The sequence below is a fragment of the Vombatus ursinus genome, unplaced genomic scaffold (assembly GCF_900497805.2).
Source record: "Vombatus ursinus unplaced genomic scaffold, bare-nosed wombat genome assembly UNPS02014355.1, whole genome shotgun sequence".
Lineage (NCBI taxonomy): Eukaryota > Metazoa > Chordata > Mammalia > Diprotodontia > Vombatidae > Vombatus > Vombatus ursinus.
In genome coordinates, this window is record NW_020954133.1 from 283,123 (window position 1) to 304,243 (window position 21,121).

The 21,121-nt window shown below is 39.7% G+C and overlaps 2 protein-coding genes across 2 annotated transcripts; one reads left to right on the forward strand and one right to left on the reverse strand.

Moving 5' to 3' along the window:
* The first annotated feature begins 2,101 nt into the window (after positions 1–2,101).
* LOC114042329 (olfactory receptor 51I2-like) lies at positions 2,102–3,211 on the forward strand. Its single transcript, XM_027861014.1, has one exon. It carries the CDS (start codon positions 2,102–2,104, stop codon positions 3,050–3,052), a length of 951 nt encoding a protein of 316 aa, XP_027716815.1. The 3' UTR covers positions 3,053–3,211.
* A 7,249-nt stretch (positions 3,212–10,460) lies between these two features.
* LOC114042339 (olfactory receptor 51I2-like) lies at positions 10,461–19,347 on the reverse strand. The gene is made up of 2 exons (XM_027861022.1): positions 19,336–19,347; positions 10,461–11,450 (listed from the first exon to the last, which is right to left on the reverse strand). Exons 1-2 carry the CDS (start codon positions 19,345–19,347, stop codon positions 10,461–10,463), a joined length of 1,002 nt encoding a protein of 333 aa, XP_027716823.1.
* Positions 19,348–21,121: the final 1,774 nt, after the last annotated feature.

Consider the following 21,121-nt stretch of genomic DNA (forward strand, 5'->3'; position numbering starts at 1 on the left):
TATCATGAACTTAGATAGATCAAGTATTGAGAGGCTCCTAGCTAAGCCAGTGGGACAAGTTCTGGACAGTAACAGCATCCTATCGGGATAGCCAATAGAGATAAGGATGGTGATACATAGCAGGGACAGTGAATGGAGAAGGTGCCAAAGATGATGCTCTTCAGAGAATGGGCGTGTGTGTGTGTGTGTGTATGAGTGTGTGTGTGTGTGTGCATTTGAATTTGTATACAAATCTACACGTATGTGTATTGGAATATATTTGTGATTACATAAAACACAGCTTTCTAATCAGAAGGCTCACATCTTGTTATAACTGTATCTGCAGCTTTCTCCTGGGCAGCCCAGGATTGCCTCCACTCCATAGTACCCCTAGATCCAAGCCTCTTGCATGTGTCCTGTAACATACCTTCCTCACCTTGCCAATTCCAATGCAACTCATGCAGTCATATTATTTCACCAAAGGGTCCAGGAAACTTATTGCACAAACTGTACTGAAGGTTTGATGTCTTGCAGTTCTTTCCTGTTGCCAGTTCTAGTTTCCTCTCATTTGTATCTCCAGTCCAAAACTGAGCTATTCTCTTCTGTTTTCTTGAGCACGAAAAATAAAGTCAAGATCCTTTTCTCTGAGGCCTCACGTCCATCTTTTCATGCTGGAAACATTTCCCTTTCCCTTGGGCACTCAGTCTTCAAGTCAGCTTACCTGAGCAGCAACTACCCATAAATGTACCTCTGTACTTCTGCACAGAGCTCTACAGCTTGTACTCATCATCTTATTTCCTTTTTCTTTCTGAATCATCTACAACTATCAGGGTTCTTCACAATATCACTGATCTCCTCCAACAAGCCTCAGCATCACCATGGGGCATCAGTCAAGTTCACCTAAATATCGATAATGTCTCCCGGTCTTCTCAGACAAACATTAACATAACTAAAATGAGTTACATTTGGGTTACTTAGGACTTGGCCAGACTGGGGTTTATTCTCAAAGCCTGATATATTAAGTAAAATGAAAGAAGAAAGTCTGGCATAGTAAAACTCAGAGACAACAAACCTCAGTCCTACATCTGGTTCTGGCCCTGACTTATGGTGTAACCTTGGCTAACTTACATGCTCTCTGTGGGCCTTATTCCCTATTTATAAAATGGGGGAGTTGGGTACAATTATTTCTAAAGTCCTTTCTAACTCTTAACATTCCACATTCTATGTTAAGGCCCTTCTAGCTCTGGTATTCCATATTTTGGGTTGAATGATTATTTCCAGCTTAAATATTCTATGGTTGTGTGATTCAGGGACAATGAGAACATTTGTCATAAAAAAACAAAAACAAAAACAAAACAAAAAAAAAACTGCCAAAGCTCTCCCAAGGGGAGAGGCAGCATGGTATAATCAACAGAGGGCCCATCCTGGAGTCTGGAAGTCATAGTCCCATCTCTAACTCCCATTTTCCGTGTGACCCTAGGCACGTGATTTCACCTCTTTGTGTTCCCAGGCAACTCCTTGAGACTGAAAAATTCCAGGACAGTTGGGAATCTGCATTAACAGAAGGATTTTCGAAAGCAGGAACTATCTTTTGTCTTTCTTTGTTATCCCCAGTTTTTAGCACAGTGCCTGACACTTAGTAGGTGCTTAATAAATGCTTGTTGACTGGTTGTCCTGATGAAATCCAAGGCCTAGGACAAAAATAAATAAATAAAATTCTCCCAAGTCATTGAGAATAATGACAACCAATAATAACAATGATAAATGATAATAGCTGCTGACATTTATACAGTGTTTTAAAGTTTGCAAAGTGATTTATGTATGTTATTTCATTTCAATCATTTCAATTTCACAATAACCTTATGATGTATGTATTATAGATGTCATTATCCTCATTTTACAAATCAAGAAACTATACCTTAGTAAGGTTAAATGATTTACCCATGGTCATACTTAGGCTAGTGAGTGTCAGAGGCAGGATTTGAACCTAGGTCTTCCTGACTCCAGGATTCCTTCCACTGTGGGATCGTGTAGTATGGAGTGGTATGTGACTGAATTGACAATGGTCCTTATTGGAAGCTAAGCTTGGGGTATTTTTTCCAATGACAGGCAGAGTTAACCCATGGGAGTCCTGGCTAATGTCACCCTTTCCCCTTCACCCTTTTTCCTGACTGGCATCCCTGGTCTAGAAGCACAGCATGGCTGGCTCTCCATTCCCTTCTTTGCCATGTACATGGTGGCAATCATGGGCAACACCCTGATCCTGGCAGCAGTGCGAGTGGACTCCTCTCTACATGAGCCCATGTACCTATTCCTGTCCATGCTGGCCATCACTGAAGTAGGTGTTTCTGTCTCCACATTGCCCACCGTAATGGGCATCCTCTGGTTTGATGCCTGTGAGATAAGCTTGGGAGGCTGCCTGGCCCAGATGTTCTTTATCCACACTTTCTCCTGCATGGAGTCTGGTGTCCTGCTAGCTATGAGTTATGATCGCTTTGTGGCCATCTACAACCCACTGCGTTATACGACCATTCTGACCCTGCCCCGAATCGTCAGCATGGGTTTGGGCATCACATTGAAGAGTGTGGCATTCATGGCCCCACTGCCATTCCTACTGCAACGCCTGCCCTTCTGCCACTCAAATGTCCTCTCCCATTCCTACTGCCTCCATTCAGACCTGATCCAGCTACCCTGTGCTGACACCACCATGAACAGCATCCTGGGCTTGTCCATTGTCCTGGCTTCCTTTGGGCTGGACTCACTGCTCATAGTGTTCTCCTATGCCTTAATCCTTCACACTGTACTGGCCATGGCCTCAAAGGAGGGGAGACTGAAGGCTCTCAACACCTGTGCCTCACACATCTGTGCTGTACTCCTATACTATGTGCCTATGATAGGAGTGTCTGTGATGCACAGAGCTGCCAAGCATGCCTCGCCCATCGCCCACACTCTCATGTCCAGTGCCTACCTCTTCGTGCCCCCTGTGCTAAATCCTATCATTTATAGCGTCAAGACCAAACCCATTCGCAAGGGAATACTTTTCCTCTTCTCCTGCAAGAGGGTTCTGCCCTGAGGACTTTTCTTGTCTAGAAGCAGAGACGTTGAATCAATCAGGTGGCATGGGTATAGCTCTCTGCTAGGCCCTAAAGTGAGAAAACAGGAAAAAAAAGTGTGCTACTACTACAAAATGTATCATTTGATTATAAGCTGCTTTGTACAGGTGGCTACTTGTTTCATGGGCTAGTCTTGATTCTTCAATCAGCCTGGGAACTCCCTAAATGTAGGGGGTGGGGCAAAGTGAAGGGGCAAGGACAGGATTTCTGTCTCCATCCTTCCCAGCACAGGTTTATTTACACCTGTAAAAACTTCTTAATTCATTGAAATGCAAGAGTCCTGGTGCAATGCATCAGGAACGTTTTGGACACGTGTTTACTTGAAGGTAGCAGAGTTATTCTATCAGATGATTTTAGCAATTACCCAAATGGAGTACAATATTTTTACCGTCATCATGCCTGTTTTTGTTACATTATTAATTCAACCTGTGGACAAGGGTGTTGCTCGGAATATAAAATGTTATAGAAATTTCGAGAGTGTTGGTTTATTACATAATCAAGCACTATACAGAACTTTCAGTCTTATAAAAGATGAATTTTTTAATGTTGCTTGTGCCTCAAACTGTTAAAAATGAAATAGTAAAGGTCTTGGAGAAAAAAAAAGGAAATGCAAGAGTCTCATTTGTTTGGAATTAGGTTGGGGGGGGAAGGGGAGGAAGGAAAAAAGGTGCTTTCAAAAATTGTGGTTTTTAACCTGAAAGGATTCTAGACGCCGTGAATTGGAGTGAGGGGAGGAATCAGGTGACCTAAACTCTGCCTTCAGAAATGAAGATGAGGTTACTTAAGAGAACCAAGGTTGGGTCTGACTTTTGGGATTGCCTGGGCCTGACAGTCTCTGCCTCCTAGTAGGAAGTGGGGGAAGGAAGAAGGACCCCTATGTAGGATTTATATTTATTTTATTTTTACTTTTTGTTATTTTGCACTTGACAAACTCCAGCAAACAGGACCATTTCTCTCTGCAGAGAAGATCACTAAAAGAGGATGACATGAAACCAGCAAGCTCTCCTCTGTTGGCTTTAAAAGAGAGGGGAAGATAAGGGAAAGATAAGAATGGAAGAAATCTCCCAGTTACACCAAGACTCCAATTCATAGCTCTGTTTATCTTGTTCCCTTTCTGTGTTTAATTTATGTTTACCTTTTATTTAGGAAAGACTTTTTTTAAACCTTATCCACTTCTATTAGATCAGAGGGGACTTGAAGGATTTAAAGAGTCCTACTAGTCATCAGAGAGGCCCTACTGGAGTCCAAAGTGCATTTTTGGGTTCCCTGACCCCTAGAACCTGGATTTTAAGGCCTTAAGAAGTAAATATTAAGCCACAGATAGGGCAAGTCTGTTTAACTCATTGCTTTTAGGAACAAATAAAAACACTGAATCTAGCCTGTGAATAGGATGCTGGTCCTGGGGTCAGGAAGTTATTGTTATTCAGTCATTTCAGCCTTTTCTAATTCTTTGTGACCCCATTTGGGTTTTCCTTGGCAAAAATACTAGAGTGGTCTGCCATATCCTTCTCTGGCTCATTTTACAGACGAAGAAACTGAGGCATATGGGGTTAAATGACTTATCCAGGTCACACAGCTGTTAAGTATCTGAAGCTGGATTTCAACTCATGAAGGTGAGTCTTCCTGGAATCAGGAGACCTGAGTTCAAATTTGGCCTCAGGCACTCATTAGTTGTGTGACCTGGGACATCCCTTCACCTTTGTCTCCCTCAATTTAAATGACATTGTTCCTTTCTGTTAATCTAAATGTTTGTGCCTCAAGCTGTTAAAATGATCTAAATGTTTGTGGAGGAATGTACTTTCAAATGAGTCTGTTTTGAAGTTTGTTTAGAAAAATTTGTTGTTTTGAAACAAAATACAGAAATCCTTTTTTCTTTTACATAAAAAAAAGAAAGTGCTGTGAGAATTTTTATTTCCAGTAGAGGATCTGTAACAGAGAGAAAAAGCATGTGTGGAAGACAGGAGTGACCCGGAGATGAGAAACTACAAGGATAGCATTATATTCCCTGCTGAATTATCTCTATCATCTCCCTCCTCTCTGCCCCCCCCCCGTCACCCCCACAACAAAATAAATCAGAATAAAAATCCCAAAGCTTATTTTTTGATTGTTGACTTCAAAAAAGGACAAGATAGTGTCTATATAATAGGAAATGTTCAAAATGACGGTTGAATTTAAATAGAATTAAATGCTAAAACAGGAAACTAGACTGGTTTGTCACCTAAACCTGTTATGTTGGAGGATGATTCAACCAGCTTGAAGGTCCCCAGGGAGAACAGAGCTACGGCCGCTGCAGCGAAGCAACAGCTGTTTCCTTCCAGAGTCACTGGTGTGAATGGATGGGTATGGAGGGCAAACAACTATGTTTTTTTATGTTTCCCTCCCCAGCTACTAGTACAGTGCTTTGCATATAAAAGAAGTTTATCAAATGTTTGGTTAAATGTTTGTTTTTCAGTTTAAAAAAAATCAAACACATTTTGAGGCACTGATGGATAATGGCTTATGTGAAAATAGTAAGTCCCTTTACAGAAGCACAATATTCAGAATGAGATCCCTTGTTCCCTAAGGCCACAGACTTTTCAGTTTGGAAGAAACTTCAGAAGTCATTAGGCTGAACTCACACCTAAGTAGGAACGCCCTGTACAGCAGGGATTCTTCTCCTTTTGGCAGTTTGGTGAAGCCTATGGACCCTTTCTTAGAACACACACACACACACACACATATGCTATATGTATACGTGATATATGTATATGTGATATATATATATATCCATAAAATAAAATACACAGGAATAAAAAGGAAACCCATTTTTATTGAGATGTTATCATTTTTTTAAAGCAAGTTCACAAATCTTGGCTTTAGAATCCCTCTTCTACTGTATATCCACCTTCTTCCAAATGGTTCTTAAATTTTTCTTTATTTAGGGTCACCTGGAAAGGGTGAATCATTCAATAGCTCAGTGGCACCACTAAGTGGAGCTCCTGTGATTTTCACCCTTCACTGGCCACCACTTCCCTATATGTGTCATCCACATCTAATAGAAAGTAAGCTCCTAAGATCAGTTAATGTCTTTCTTTTATATTTCTATCCCTAGCCTATAGTGTGCCATGTGCCTGAAGCATAGAAAGTACCCAATAAATACTTTTTTTTAAAAATGTGCTCATTCATTCATTCATTCACTCTATGCCCTTCAGTGAAAGGAAAGCTTCCTCATTCAACATCTTCACTTCTGTGCCTGTCTAACATTAGGAAGTTTCTCTTTACATTGAATTGTAATCTTCCTTTCTGCAACTTCCCCTCATTGCTATTTCTGGGGTTTTACAAGATAAATTTACTATCTCTTCCACATGATACTTAATTTTTATTTTTTTAGGCAATTGGGGTTAAGTGACCTGCCCAGGGTCACACAGCTAGTAAGTGTCAAGTGTTTGGTCTGAGTCCGGATTTGAACTCAGGTCCTCCTGAATTCAGGGCCAGTGCTCTATTCACTGCGCCACCTAGCTGCCCCCGATACTTAATTTCTTGAAGACAGAAATGCTGATCCCTGTGAGTCCAGGGTAAATATCCTCTGGGTATGGCACGGTCTCCAGGACCTTCACCATCGCAGATACCCTCCTAGAGAATTGTGCCAAGTTCATCTTTGTCCTTCCTTAAATGTTGTAGCCAGGCCTGAGCATACTATTCCAAATGTCTTCTGACCAAGGCAGAGTACAGCTGGACTATGTAACTTCCTTACTTCTGGATGCAATATTTTTCTTTTTGAATCTTCATTCCTCTCCAGGCTCCACTCCTGACTAATAATAATAATAACATACCAATACAATGATCCAATGATCCATACCAAAGGACTAATAATGAAGCATACTATCAGACTCCAGAGAAAGAACTGATATTGTTTGAATACAGACTGAAGCATGCTATTTTTCACTTTCTTTTATTTGAGTCTTCGTATACAAAATGACTAATATTGAAATGTTTTACGTGATTGCAGATGTATAACCTATATCTGATTGCTTACTGTATCAGGGAAGGGGGAAGAGACGGAGGGAGGAAGAGAATTTGGGACTTGAAACTTTAAATAAGATATTTTAAAATTATTTTAACATGTAAGTAGGGAAAAAATAAAATATATATTAAAATAATAATAGCTCACATTTAATAGCAGTTCAAGGCTTGCAGAGCGTATCATTTCACTTTGTCCTTACAATAATACTGAGAGAGAGGTGCTATTATCATCCCTGTTTTATAGATAAGGCAACTGAGTTAAGTGACTTGTCCAGGGTCACAATGCTAGTATCTGAAGCAGGATTTAAGCTGATTCTAGGCCCAGTGCCCTATCCATGGCGCCAACTCGCTGTCATACTTTCTCGAACATGCCACAGCAACCTCCTTGCCCTAGAAACTCATTCTACCCTGTGGACCCTTCCTTTCCAAAATAAGTTGTGTTGGTTGATTATTGGTTGATTCTTCCATTTTAAGGAAAGTGCTCAGGTCATTCATTTCTTCATTCCTCTTGGGGCCTCATTCTCAATTCTTTGGGTTTTCTTCACTGTTCCACTGAACAGGATGCTTTCCTTCTCACAACTCCCTATGCCCCCATTTCAGCTTTCTTTTATGTGTAGTATTACCCCTTTAAAATGTAAGCTTCTTTAGGGAAGAGCTTATCTTTATTTCTGCTTATATGTGTGTATTCCAAGGGCAGCTAAATAGTTCAGTGGATAGAGTGTCAGGCCTGGAGTCAGGAAGACTCTTCTTCCTGAGTTCAAATCCAGTCTCAGACACTTTCTACCTGTGTGACCCTGGGCAAATCACTTAACCCCGTTTGCCTCAGTTTCCTCATCTATCAAATGAACTGGAGAAGGACATTCCAGTATCTTTGCCAAGAAAATTCCAAATGGGGTAATGAAGAGTCAGATATGACTGAAAAAGACTGAACAATATATGTATTCCCAGCACTTAGTACAGTGCCTAGCACATAGTAAGTGCTTAATAAATGCTTGTTAAAAAAATAAATAAATGCTTGTTAAATGACTGATTTTTTTTTTAATTGTCACGTGTTGACACATATTGACCTTGCATTTCACCAGAAGGCTTTGGCTTTTGTTTTTGTTTTTGTTTTGTCCAATCTTTGTAATTTTTAGTAATGTTGTTTGTTTTGCAAAGCTGTAACTAGAGTGGAACAGCAAGAACATTGTCTTAGGATGATGAATTTAAAGGGTACTGACCATATGTCTTTTACCAGGAAGAAACAATTGTACTTAGAACCTAATTAGCAAGAACATTTGATTCAAATAAGAAACTATCATGTTGCATATCCTTCTTCTTCCCAATATCCCATCCCTATTACCTAGGCCCTAGGTGACTTCCTCTCCATATCCATCCTCACCCTCAGTATATCCTTTCAGGGTCTCTAATACACCCCCTCCAACCGAACTGTAATAGTTCTATCCTTTCTCCTCTCCAAACCTCTTTCTACCTTCCCAATCTCTTAGGTATTAACATATTTTACTTTAAGTGCTTAATAAATATATATGGATTGACTAACTGACTCTAGTTCAGAATGGTCACAGAAGGGAAGGGACTTCCCCTACAGTGAGAGGAAGAGATAGGGCCCTCATCCATCTCTAAGGGTTGTAAAGCCTGATATCTTTTGTTTCCTGGACCAACATCTCCCGACATTGACAAAAGTTCTTGAATATGGTCTGAGAAGTACACTATCATTTTTCACTAAGTCCCTGGCTCAATCACTGTGAATTTAAGGGGTCAGAGATCCAGGGAATGTGATAGATCTTCAGAAGTTGGTCTAAAAGGAATGTTTAGATTCACATCCATTAAATGTGCCTGCTAATATGTCAAAAGAGTGAGATTGGGTGACTGCTACCATCTCTTCCCTCAGGCTGACTTCTGGTGACTTCTTTCTCTAAGGCCTTTCCATTTCCTAATTTTGTTGTTCCCTTAATGGAGGGAAGATTCTATGGAAGATGGAGGTGAAGAAAGGGGAAAGAGCCCTGAAAAGTACAAAGAAAAGAGGATGAGCTAGAGATGCCCCCTTCTGGCACTCACAACTAACACCCACCTGGAGTTGTCAATGGATTCCATATGAAAGCCTCTGAATAATAAGGGGAAATTTGTGGTAGGAAAATAGAGCCATCTAGTTTGAACGTTCTCAGACGGTGTTTTCTTAGAAGGTTGGGCTATTCAAAGTGGCCAGGCATTCAGACCCTCACCTCTTATAAATTCTAATAAGACAGAAAAAAAGATTATAATGTAAATATTTAATTAGAACTCTTTAAAACAAATGATCCATTTCACATATTAGTCAATTGATCAGTCAATAAGTTTTTAAAAAATATCTACCATGTGCCAGGTACTGTGTTAAATCTTGGGAATACGAAGATAAAAATTAAGTAGTCTCTTGCCCTTAAGGAACTTAAATTTTATCAAAGGGAAAAAAACAAAATATGCATACACATAAATATTTATAAATTATCAGGATTTGCACTAGACCTATACTTTCACTGATACAGGAAAATTGTGGATGAGGAATCTCCCTCTACCAAGGTGGGTCACAGAATCATAGAATTTGGGAATTAGAAGGGATTTCAGTGTCCAGCAAGTAAAAGCCATACCAAAAAAAAAAAAGAATCTTCATACCAATCAAATAATTGTGTAACCTTTGTCAACGTCCTCTCTGAGATTTCTAGTCTTACAGAGGTGTCTAGAGCACTGAGACTGGCCCAGGGGTTACAAAATCAGTATATGCCACAGGGAAGATACAGGTTTTCTGTGCTCTAAGGCCTGTTTTCTATCCACTGTACTATAGGGCCTCTCATAAACAAATATATGCCAAGAAATACAAATACATTTACGATGTATTTGGACTGTACTTTCCCCCCCGTATAAACTTTATAGCACACTGGAATGTTAATGCTCATTTTATAAGACTGGGTTATAGTTCTCGTATCTTTGTTTTTACAATAATAGCTGGTCACATCCAAAATTTATTTGAGTCCAGTCTTTGGTTTTGTCTCCATCTTCAGTGTTTCCGTGGGACGGTGTGATTCACCAAGAATTCACTTTATGGCACCATTTTCAGGATATCATTCATTTCAAAAGCAGGTCTTACTTAAGAAAAGTGTTATCTTTAGAAAAAAATATAAATGACTGGAATTGTGTTCTATAGCCTGTGACTCAGTGAGCCGCACTACAGAAACTTGTCCAAACAGATTAGATCACAGATCCATCATCTAGATTTCCTTGTCCTTCTAGTGGCACCCTATCTAAATGATAAGTATAGAAAATAGGAGATAGGCTTCCTATGCTTCTTTACCAAACCTAGAACTACAGCATGTGGTGTAGGGAGCTGGTGGTTCATCCTAGCTCCCTCCGAACAGAGCTTCTTGCTGGGAATATCCTGATGAGCCTCCAGCGGATCTCTTTGGTCTTGATGGAGTAGACGACAGGATTGAGCATGGGAGGGACAAAGAGGTAGATGAAGGACATGACTGTATTTAGAAATGGAGGGGCATGCTTCCCAAAGTGATGGGCCATGGACACACCCACCATAGGCACATAAAAGATGAGAACAGCACAAATATGGGAAACACATGTGTTGAGTGTCTTAAGTCGCTCTTCCTGAGAGGCGATTGCCAATACGGAGCGGAGGATGAGTATATAGGAGAGGAGGATGAGGACAGAGTCCAGGCCAAAAGCAGAAACCACAATACAGAGGCCATAGATGCTGTTTGGAGTGCTGTCCCCACAGGGTAGATGGATAAGATCTGAGTGCAGGCAGAAAGCTTGGGACAGAGTATTGTCCTTGCAGAAGGGCAGATGCTTCAGGAGGAAGGGAAGCGGGAAAACCATGAAGAAGCTTCGGAGTACAATTGCCAAATTCATTTGGGTAACACGGGCATCAGTGAGGATGGTAGAGTACCGTAGTGGGTTACAGATGGCTATGTAGCGGTCAAAGCTCATTGCCAGAAGGATTCCTGACTCTGTCCAAGAGAAGAAATGGATAAAGAACATCTGGGCCATACAGGCCTCAAAGGCAATCTCTCTGGCATGGAAACAGAAGGTGGCCATCACAGTGGGCAGTGTGGACAATGACACACCCAGGTCATTGACTGACAACACAGCAAGGAAGTAGTACATAGGCTGGTGAAGACTTTCCTCCTCCTTAACAATGAAGAGGATCAGGCAATTACCAACAACAGAGACAGAATAGAGGGCACCAAACAGCAGGAATATCCACTGCTGGGAGGCCTCAAGTCCTGTGAAACCAGTTAGGATGAAAGGGGGTAAACCAGAGTCATTGGTGAGGAAACCTTCCACGTTGGGACTTTTGATCAGACTACACAGCTACATTTCAAAGAAAGGAAAGGAAAGGACATATCATTGTGGAGTACCTCAATGTAACTATCAAGGTCATACAATAAAGTTTATTTTTCCCTACTCCCCAATGTATACATTATGTTCCACTTATGTGGGTCAATCATGGTTTCTTATCCTTAATCCCTTTCATTTTTATTACATGTCTAGAATATCCACCCTTCCCTCCTACCCCATATAAAGTTTCCTTTTAGACCCCATTCAAAGTTCATCTCTTCTAAGAAGCCATCCTCTGACAACTCTAACACAAGAGAACCTCCTCCCTTCCTGTCTATTCTCAGGATTAATAGTAATAATACTATTTATCATCACTGCTCTTCTTTTTAGAATATATGTGTACATATGTATGTGTATATATGTATGGATGCATATAGGTATACATACATAAGTGTGTGTCTAGAAAGAGTCGGTAATTCATGGATGCCACTTGCCCAAGAATAGAGACAGCTATAACAAGCATACCCTCTGATGTTCATAGAAAAACTCATCAAATCTCAGTAATAAAACTAGGAGAAATAGAGATGTTAATGTAAGATGTTGAATTTTTACTTGATAGGTAAAACTGAGGCTCTCTGAGATGGTATTCATGACAATAAAATGGCCATACTTTATCCAAGACTTACAAAGCACTTTAGTTAAAGCTATTTTTTTGTACCCTGGTTTTCTCATTCCCCCTCCCCCATTTTCTAATTCCTATTCAAATTACCCTGAGACCTACTTTCTTTTTTTTAATTTTTTATTAATTTATTTTGATTTATCAATAATCACTTCCATATGCTTTTGAGTTTAAAATTTTCTCCCCCTTCCACCCCACCACCCTCCCCAAGACGGCACACAATCTGTATATAGGCTATACATTTGCATTCATATTAAACATATTTTCACATTAGTGATGTTGTAAGTAGAAATTAAAACCAATAGGAGGAACCATCAGAAAGAGGAAACAAAACTCAACAGAAGAGAAAAAAAATAACAATTCAGCTTCCATACTTCTTTGTTTGAGTGAGGATAGCATTTTCCATCACAAGGCCTCTGGAGATATCTTAGATCCTTGTATTGCCAGGAAGGGTTAAGTTTATCAGTATTAGTCATCACACAACGTGGCTGTTATTGTGTACAACGTTCTCTTGGTTCTGCTCGCTTCACTCAGCATCAGACCATATAAGTCTTTCCAGGTTTTTCTGAAGTCAGCCTGTTCATCATTTCTTATAGCACAATAGTATTCCATCACATTCATATACCACAACTTGCTCAGCCATTCCCCAATTGATCCTGAGACCTACTTTCACGTCATTCAGATAGATATAGGCACATATATGCATATGTGTATATGTGTATATATATGTGTATATGTGTGTATATTCCTTTGCTTAACTTTATCATTACCCTTTATCCTTATCCTTACTCTCTAGTGGCCAGCAACTCAAAACTGTTAGAAGAAGAGGAGAATCTCCATCATGCTACCATCAATCTGCGTGTAGCCCCTGGCTAAGATGGAATATGTGTACCTTTAAGCATAAATGCTTTAAAACAAACTAAGACATGATCATATTCATTTGTTTGTTTTTTAAATAGTGGAAAATATATAGGAAAAGTAACCCATGAAAAATAAGGTATGAAAGCTTAAATATACATTTGCTTGGAAGCATCTACATTTGATTAAGAGTAATTAAGACGGGAGCTGTGAGAGCCAAAAAAGCTGCTCACACATTATTGTAAATATTTCTGCCATATCAATACATGTAGGTATATTATGTGTATATAAATATATATATATATATTTGCATGTGTGTATATATGTATATGTGTGCGTGTCTATGTGTGTGTAGAAAAATCAATAATTCACAAGTATCTCCTGGGAATATCCAATAATAGGTGTAGTAATAAGAAATATGTCCTCTGAGGTTCATACAAAAATTCAGAAAATGTCAATAATGAAACAAGGTGAAACAGAGATGCTAATATAAGATGTGGATTTTTAACTTGATAGAAATAGTATTTGTGACTGCAAAATGACTATACTTTATTTACAAGAAACAGATTAAATTAGTTTGACTCCAATTTCTAACAATATTCTTGAATGTGTTATTAAAGGGAAGATTAGTGAACACAGAAAAAAGGAAGTGATGATTACAGAGAGCCAATAAAACTTCAGAATGAACAGATCTTATCAGACTACCTTCATTTTGTTTGATGGCAGAGTTACTAGGCTGATGACTGGAGAGAATGATAGGGAAATAATATACCTAGATTTCAAAGATCATTTTACAAAGTTTCTCATGCTATTCTGGGACAAGAATGGGACAAATTTTAAAATATGAAATTAATAGAGTTAAGGTAAATGTTTATGCTCGAGTTAAAAAATAACTTCACAATCTTGGTTAGGCAACAGTTTGTTAAAAACATTGACACCAACCCCCTAAGGATTAGTGTATTCCAAGTGAATATCAATATTGTGACATAACCTGCCAAAAGAGCTGGTATGATTTTAGGCTATATTAAGAAAGGCAGGGAGTGATGGTTCTCTGTCCTTATCACCATATCTGGTAATTATGAAGATGCAGAATAACTTAGTGAAAGTAGCTTGTTTACAACCTAGAATCACCTACCCAGCAAAACTGAATATAATCCTTCAGGGTAAAAAATGGTCATTCAATGAAATAGGGGACTTTCAAGCATTCCTGAGGAAAAGACCAGAGCTGAATATAAAATTTGACCTTCAAATACAAGACTCAAGTGAAATATGGAAGATGCAAACAGGAAAGAAAAATCATAAGAGGCATATTAGGGTTGAACTGTTTACGTTCCTACAGGGAAAGATATTTGTAACTCATGAGTCCTTTGTCAGTATTAGGGTAGTGGGAGGGAAAAAAACTATATGTATGTATAGATATAGAGAGAGAGGGCACACAGTGAGTTGAAGATAAAGGAGTGATATCTGGAAAATAAAATTAAGGGGTGAGAGAGGATTATACTGGGAGAAGGAGAAAGGGAGAAGTAGAATGAGGTAAAATATCTCACATGAAACAGACAAGAAAAGGCTTTTACAATGGAGGGGAAATGGGGAGAGGTGAGAGGGAATGAGTGAATCTTATTCTCATAGGAATTGGCTTAAGGAGGGAATAACATACACAATGGGGTATGGAAATCTATCTTACCCTACAGGAAAATAAGGGGGAAAGGGGAGAGAGCAGGGGGTTGGTAGAGGGGAGGGCAGATTGGGGGAGGGGATAATCAGAAGCAACACTTCTGAGGAGGGACAGGGTCAAAAGAGAGGATAGAATAAATGGAGGGCAGGATAGGATTAAGGGAAATAGAGTTAGTTTTTCACAACAGGACTACTATGGAAGTGTTTTGCATGACTACACATCTATAACTTGTACTAAGATGCTTACCTTTTCAATGAGGGTGGGTGGGGAGGGAGGAAGGGAGGAAATTTGTAACCCAAAGCTTTAAAAATACATGTTAAAAATAAAAAAATAAAAAATTTATAAAAAAAAAAGAAAGTAGTTATTCTATTTCATCCCAAAGGATGAAAGTGAGAGCAATGATAGGAGTGAAGGAGAAGGGAGAAGTTGCAGCTAAATAGATATAAATTTAATTCAAGAAAAGACTTTTTGGCAATGAAATCTGTCCATAATGGAATAGCCTACTTTAAAAAGTAATAAGTAGCACCTTACTTATTCTGACCTATGAATGAAATGGTATAAGGAACTCCCACTTTCAAGTCAGACCAGTTGCTGTTGTAACATTCAGAATCTTAGTGAGTTGCCTTGGAGCATTGAGAGGTTAAAAGACTTACCCAGGCTCAATTAGCCAAAATATGTCAGAGACATTTATTAAGTGCCTGCTATGAGCCTAGTACCTTGATAGGCCCAAAGAATACAAATACAGTATGACAATTTCTGCTTGCAAGAAGTTTCTCTTCTAATAATGAGACAGCAAGGACATACAGGATAACTTAGAAGTCTTTGTGTACTTTTAAACTGTTTGGGTTTATTAGGGTTGTTTTAAACTTAATAGTTTAAAATTTAAACTTTAAAATTTAAATTTAAAATTTAAGTTTTAATAAACTTAAAACTGAACCCAGATGTTGGGGACCCCCTGTGTATAAGTATACATAGAACAAACATGAATATAAAAAGAGTAACACATTAGGGAAATTATTTTGACTGTTGTGTGAATGATGGATTAGAGACAATAGATCTGAGGCAGGGTGAGCAGCTGGGAAGCTGTTACAGTTGAGATACAATAACTAGGGTAGTGACAATGGGCTCTGTTTAGGGAGATACTGCAGAGAAAGGTTCAACATAAATTGGCAACTGATTGGCCACTGGGGAGAGTAGGGAGAGAGCTGAAACAAGGATAAGCCTCTAATTTGTTGCCTGAGTGACTGAGAGGAATGATGTAATCAGCAGAGGCAGTGGAGTCAGGTTGGAGGAGAACTCAGAGATATTTTAGAACCTTTAGTGAAAGTGAGTAGGAAAGTGAGTAGACTCTTACAGGGTCTTATTAACATGGGCTTTGTAATGACTGTAGCAAAGTGTCAGAACTACACAACAACTAGCCAATCAGAAAGGCTTCTGAAGCCAAAAGCTGCTGGACATAGCAGTGCGCCTTTGTGAGTGAACTCTAGCTGATTTTGGAGAAGCCTGTAGCTGCCCAGAAGTCAAAAAGCTCAAGGGCAACTGTGGGCAGCAGCTGCAGACTCAAGACCTTGCTCCGGACTTTCTAAACATCCTGGTTTATTGTGTCCACAGAAGCCTGCTTCCTTAATCACCCCCCTCTCCCCACCCCCATAGAAATTATATTATCTCGCCCTTTTTCCACTCCCTTTTGAGCAACTAAGAACTCTCTCCCTCTCTGCTCCCTTGTAACTACTCCCCTCCCTTACAGATTCTTCTTAGACAATAAACGCTTTAAATTAGTGTATAGGACAATTTCATTTCAGGTCCATTTATGAGCCTGGGGGTCTTTTGTTAACAGTCTCAAATAGCTCTGCAAAAGTGGCTTCTGAATCCTGATTTTTAGGGAAGGTTGTCTTGGGATGAGATTATACTTCTAAGGAAGGAAGTGGCCAATGCTCATTCAGACCCATCTATCTAGCAGATTCTAAGTGGCTCTTCTTAGAGACCAAGCATAGCCCTTGACAGGTATTACCGGGGAGGGGAGCACAGAGTACTTACCTTCCTTGCCTAGAGGGCAAAGGAAGGGCCTTGGGTAGAAGCAGCACTGCCACCAATCCCTGCCAGCCCTCTACATTGATGATGTAGTCTCCCAGGACCAAGAGCTTTATAAAGGAATCACAGGGGAGTCTCCAGGGATTTAGGGACTCAGAGGCCCTGAGGTCTATTCAGTCTACCAGGAATGAGTAGAAAGCTGAAAGGAAGGAGGAAGGTAGAGAGGGATATGTGGTTTCTTGGAGTCTAATTTGGCAAGGTCAGTTTGGCTAAGATTCCTGTCTGTTAAGCTTAACTACCAGTTATCTCTGAACAATGTATAACGTTAATCATCAGTGCAATTGGTATTTGGCTCTGAGCTTTCTCTTTTTATACACTGCACCATGACAAATTCTGTCCGGACTGAAACAAGCTAATGACACTTCATTAAGGATGACTTTGTGACCAGGGTTAGAAGTTCAGTGTAAGACTAAGGTTGGGGTCCAGGGCTAGACTTAAAGCTCATTTCCAGGTACAATTCTCCAATCAGAGTTTTAGCAGCATCTGGGATAATCTTTGACAGGGATTAGGGAATTAGTCAGAGGTTAGGATTAGGATTCATGAAGTGACCAGAAATGAGGATCAATTTGTAACCCATACCAGAGATCATTCTGTGGAAAAGTTTAAGGTCAGTTTTGGCCAGGAGCAAGCAGTCTTTAGTAGGGTTCAAGGCTTTGAGCCTGAAGTTAGGACTCAAGATATGACAGGACTTAGAAGACAGTTTATGATTGAGGCCAGCGTTTAACCTAGGGATGGTATCTGAGCTCCAACTGTATGCCTATGGGTACAGTAGTATTCAAACTTTTTGATCACACATCTCTATCAGTAAAAAATATTTAAGCATGCATCACCTACATATGTATATGTGTTTACTTATAAATTATATACATGTAAAACTACACTAATGATTAGTTGCATTAAACATTTTATACAAAATAGAAATTAAAAGGAATGAGATAAAGGTCAAAAATAATAATCTCATCTCTCCTAATCCCAAAGGCATCTGCTTATTAACTAGTTTGCGCTGGGCCCTAGCCAAATGGGGCCCTGGCTTTTGTCTACCCTGTAAACAGAAGACAAACTGAGCTGGTCAAAGATTCCCAGAGAGATTCTTGTGTCCTTGGTCCCTTCATTAGAGTTTGGGGGGTCTGGTTTATGAAGGAGAAACTAAGCCAAAGAGATCCTGATGGGGCCATTAGATTGCTAGAGGGAGCTGGACTTCATGACCAGGTCATGTCTCCACTCAGCTCCCCCCTTTAATGATGAAGTAAATGAGAGGGGCTAAAGACTCTTAAACCACCACCTCATTAAGTGTTCACCAATTAGAGTTGAATGTTTTTCTTGTCTGGGGCAGTCCCAATAATGTGCAGTGGCATTCAATAAAAGAAGTAATAATAAAGGAAAACAGATGGGCATTTAAGATGATCTGAGACTGCCTTAGGTTACCAAGAGAGATCACTTTATTGATCAATTTATTGATTATTGGCCAGTCTAAATAATAAATTGATTTTTAATAGCTGGAAACCTTGGCTCTTGAAATTTTTTTCTTGACAGATTGGTGAACCTGTGTGCTTATAAGGATGATGGGAATTCTAGGGTAATAAGGAAATTTAGAAGATGGGTGCGTATATGGAGGAAAAAAATGTTTTAGTGAGTTTAGTGAGTTGTCTAAGTAAAACTGAAACCCATTTATGACTGCTTATCATCTAGTGAAACTTACTCTTTCCTTCTAAAAATTAAAAGTGGGAAAAAAGGGACTCTTCCTCATGATTACAGCCCCAAAGTATACAACCAGCCCTCAGATAGGTGTCTGTTGTGTCCATGTGGTGATTTGAGGTCCAAAAGGTTGGTATAATGGGGGTTGGGAAGGATTTGGCCAATAACGTTAATGCAGCAACTACTGTCTTTGCCCAGGTGGAGACTTGGTTATAACTGCCTCAGCAAATGGCTAACTCCTGGTTCAGAAATAAGGAGGTTGGGAGCATGGATGGCAGACAGAGGGAACAAAATGGAGAAGTGTTGAAGGATAAAAGTAGGTGTGGTTGTGTGGGAGATGGACCCCATAAATGGCTATCATGGGGGAGAGGGGGAAGTGACCTATCTTCCCACCCAACAACTGGCTGATCCCGTATTCATTGGGGGCAGGTAGGACCCTTTTGGGTGTCAAGCTTTATGGCCTCTAATTTGAAGGCCAATAGACTCGAACTTTGGGCTGAACCTGATTAGATGAAGTTTAATTTAAAATAGTTAAACAGAAAGTCTTATTGTCAGGAGCAAAAATTTGGTTGGAAGAGGCAAGGGTAAGATATCAGGGAGAAGATCTGGGCAAAAGAAGTAAATGATTTGTGTATGTAAGGAACAATTTTTGTGTAAAAAGGATCAGCCTATGTATCACACTCAAGAGTCAGCATTACTTATGCCTGTACAATGTAGAATGTATGGGAGCTTTGGAGCCATGTATGAGTCAGGACTAAAGTGCTTGCATTTTGAGAAGCCAAGAGCCAGAAGAGCTGATTGCTCAACAGATGTTTGAAAGGGACTCAGTACCCTTAGTTTCTCTTCTTTTTAAGCTGCAACTCACATTATAATTGTTTTGAGTCACTTACTGTGAGGGGGAGTGGGAAAGAGCAGCTTACCCTGTTTCTCATTCTGGCTTCCAATTGGCTTATGAGCACATGACTTCTAAAGCATATGCCCTACTTCAGCAAACCTAAGGGTAGATTTCAGCTCCTTCTTTGGTGTTTGTTCAAGATCAACATGTCCTGGCTTGGAGCTGACCTCATGAGTTTAAGAGATCTGCAGGTCTTGGGTCCCATTGGGTAAGAGCCAAATAGTGGGAGGGAGGCCCCAGCAACTATTCCAGAGCTGCTAGAGAGGGCTGCCACCAAAAAAAGAAGAGAAATGGACCAAGACTGGCTACTGTACCAGCAAACATTTTTCTGAAGGTCTTTGGACAGTGTGGAACAGAAGTTTACAACCAAGAATCTCTGATTTAGAGTCAAAGTGATTATAAAATGACTAATTAGCAGTCCTGCAAAAAATCTGCTTTATATTCTGATGAAATTTAAATATCAGTCTCCCAAGAGACTGTAATAGTAGTCATATCTTAAATTACTGAAACTTATTTTAAATTGTTCTGTTAATGCACCCTGTGTATCTTTTATTATTAGCCTTTCTTTTGTGAATAGGAATAAAATACCTAATCCATACCTGAGTCATATTATATGCTGAGTACCACTTTTAACTCCCTTCCATTTCTCGAGGAAATCCTAAATGTGAGCCAAGATCTAAGCTAAGTAAATTTGTCTCTAGGGCACCACTGTAATTGTTTAATGAGCTTAAGAGTATGAGAAAAGGGAGCCTAATTCCCCCCCTGATTAGAGGCCAGGCTCCCTAAAACTAGACCCAGTTCAAATTATCTGCCTGGGTCCAGAGCAGAGGGATTCATAAATGGTATTTCATACCACAGACCCTGTGGACCTAATGTTAACCAGGAAAGCCTTACTTCATCCAAGGCAGCCTGTTCCATTTTTTGACATGTTTATTAGAAAGACCTTAGTTCTGCTGAGCTACAGCCTTCCTCCCAGTGTGTATCTTTTACCTCTTGGATTTAATTTCCTCTGAAACCACACAGAATAAATCTATTAACTACAATCAGAGTCAAGATTTTTGCCTATGTGACAATATCCTGCAGTTTTGTTTCTCACATCCTACTAAAGCAATAAAGATGGCATACAGACAAGGGGATATGAGCCCAATAAATACTTGTTGAATGACAGTAGATGTTAGGACTAGCAGAAATAGAGGGAGAGGTTATAGAACTGCTTGCCCAGGTGCTCACCTTACCACATCTACTTAATGAGCCAGTGTGTCTTACATAGTGCCCCCCAGATTCTTCACTATTGCCTCAGGCCCATCAGGATAGCACCTTAATAAATTCTTTTTTAGGATCAGAGATTTTTATTTAGCATTTGGAGAAACCAGTCATCTAGTCCATTTATAATAATTGACTTTTACATAGCATTTCAAAATTTACAAAGTGCTTTACACTTTACAAAGGCTCTTTCGAGCCTTACAACAATCTTATGAAGTAGGTACCACAGCTATTATTATACCCATTTTACAGATAAAGAAAATGAGGTTCAACATGTTAAGTGATTTGTCCATGGCCACACGGCTAGGAAATATCTGAGGTGAGATTTGAACCCAAGTCATTGAATTTGAAATCCCAACAAGAAGACCTCCAGAACGGGGTGGGGGGGATTTCATTATTTCTTGGGATAGCCCTTTCCATTTTGGGATAGCTCTAAAGTTTTAAGAAGTTCTCCCTTACATTGAGCTGAAATTTACATCTCCAAAAACCTCACCCATCCACCAAAATTAATCTTAGTTCTTTCCTTTGGGCTAAACTAATTAATTTCC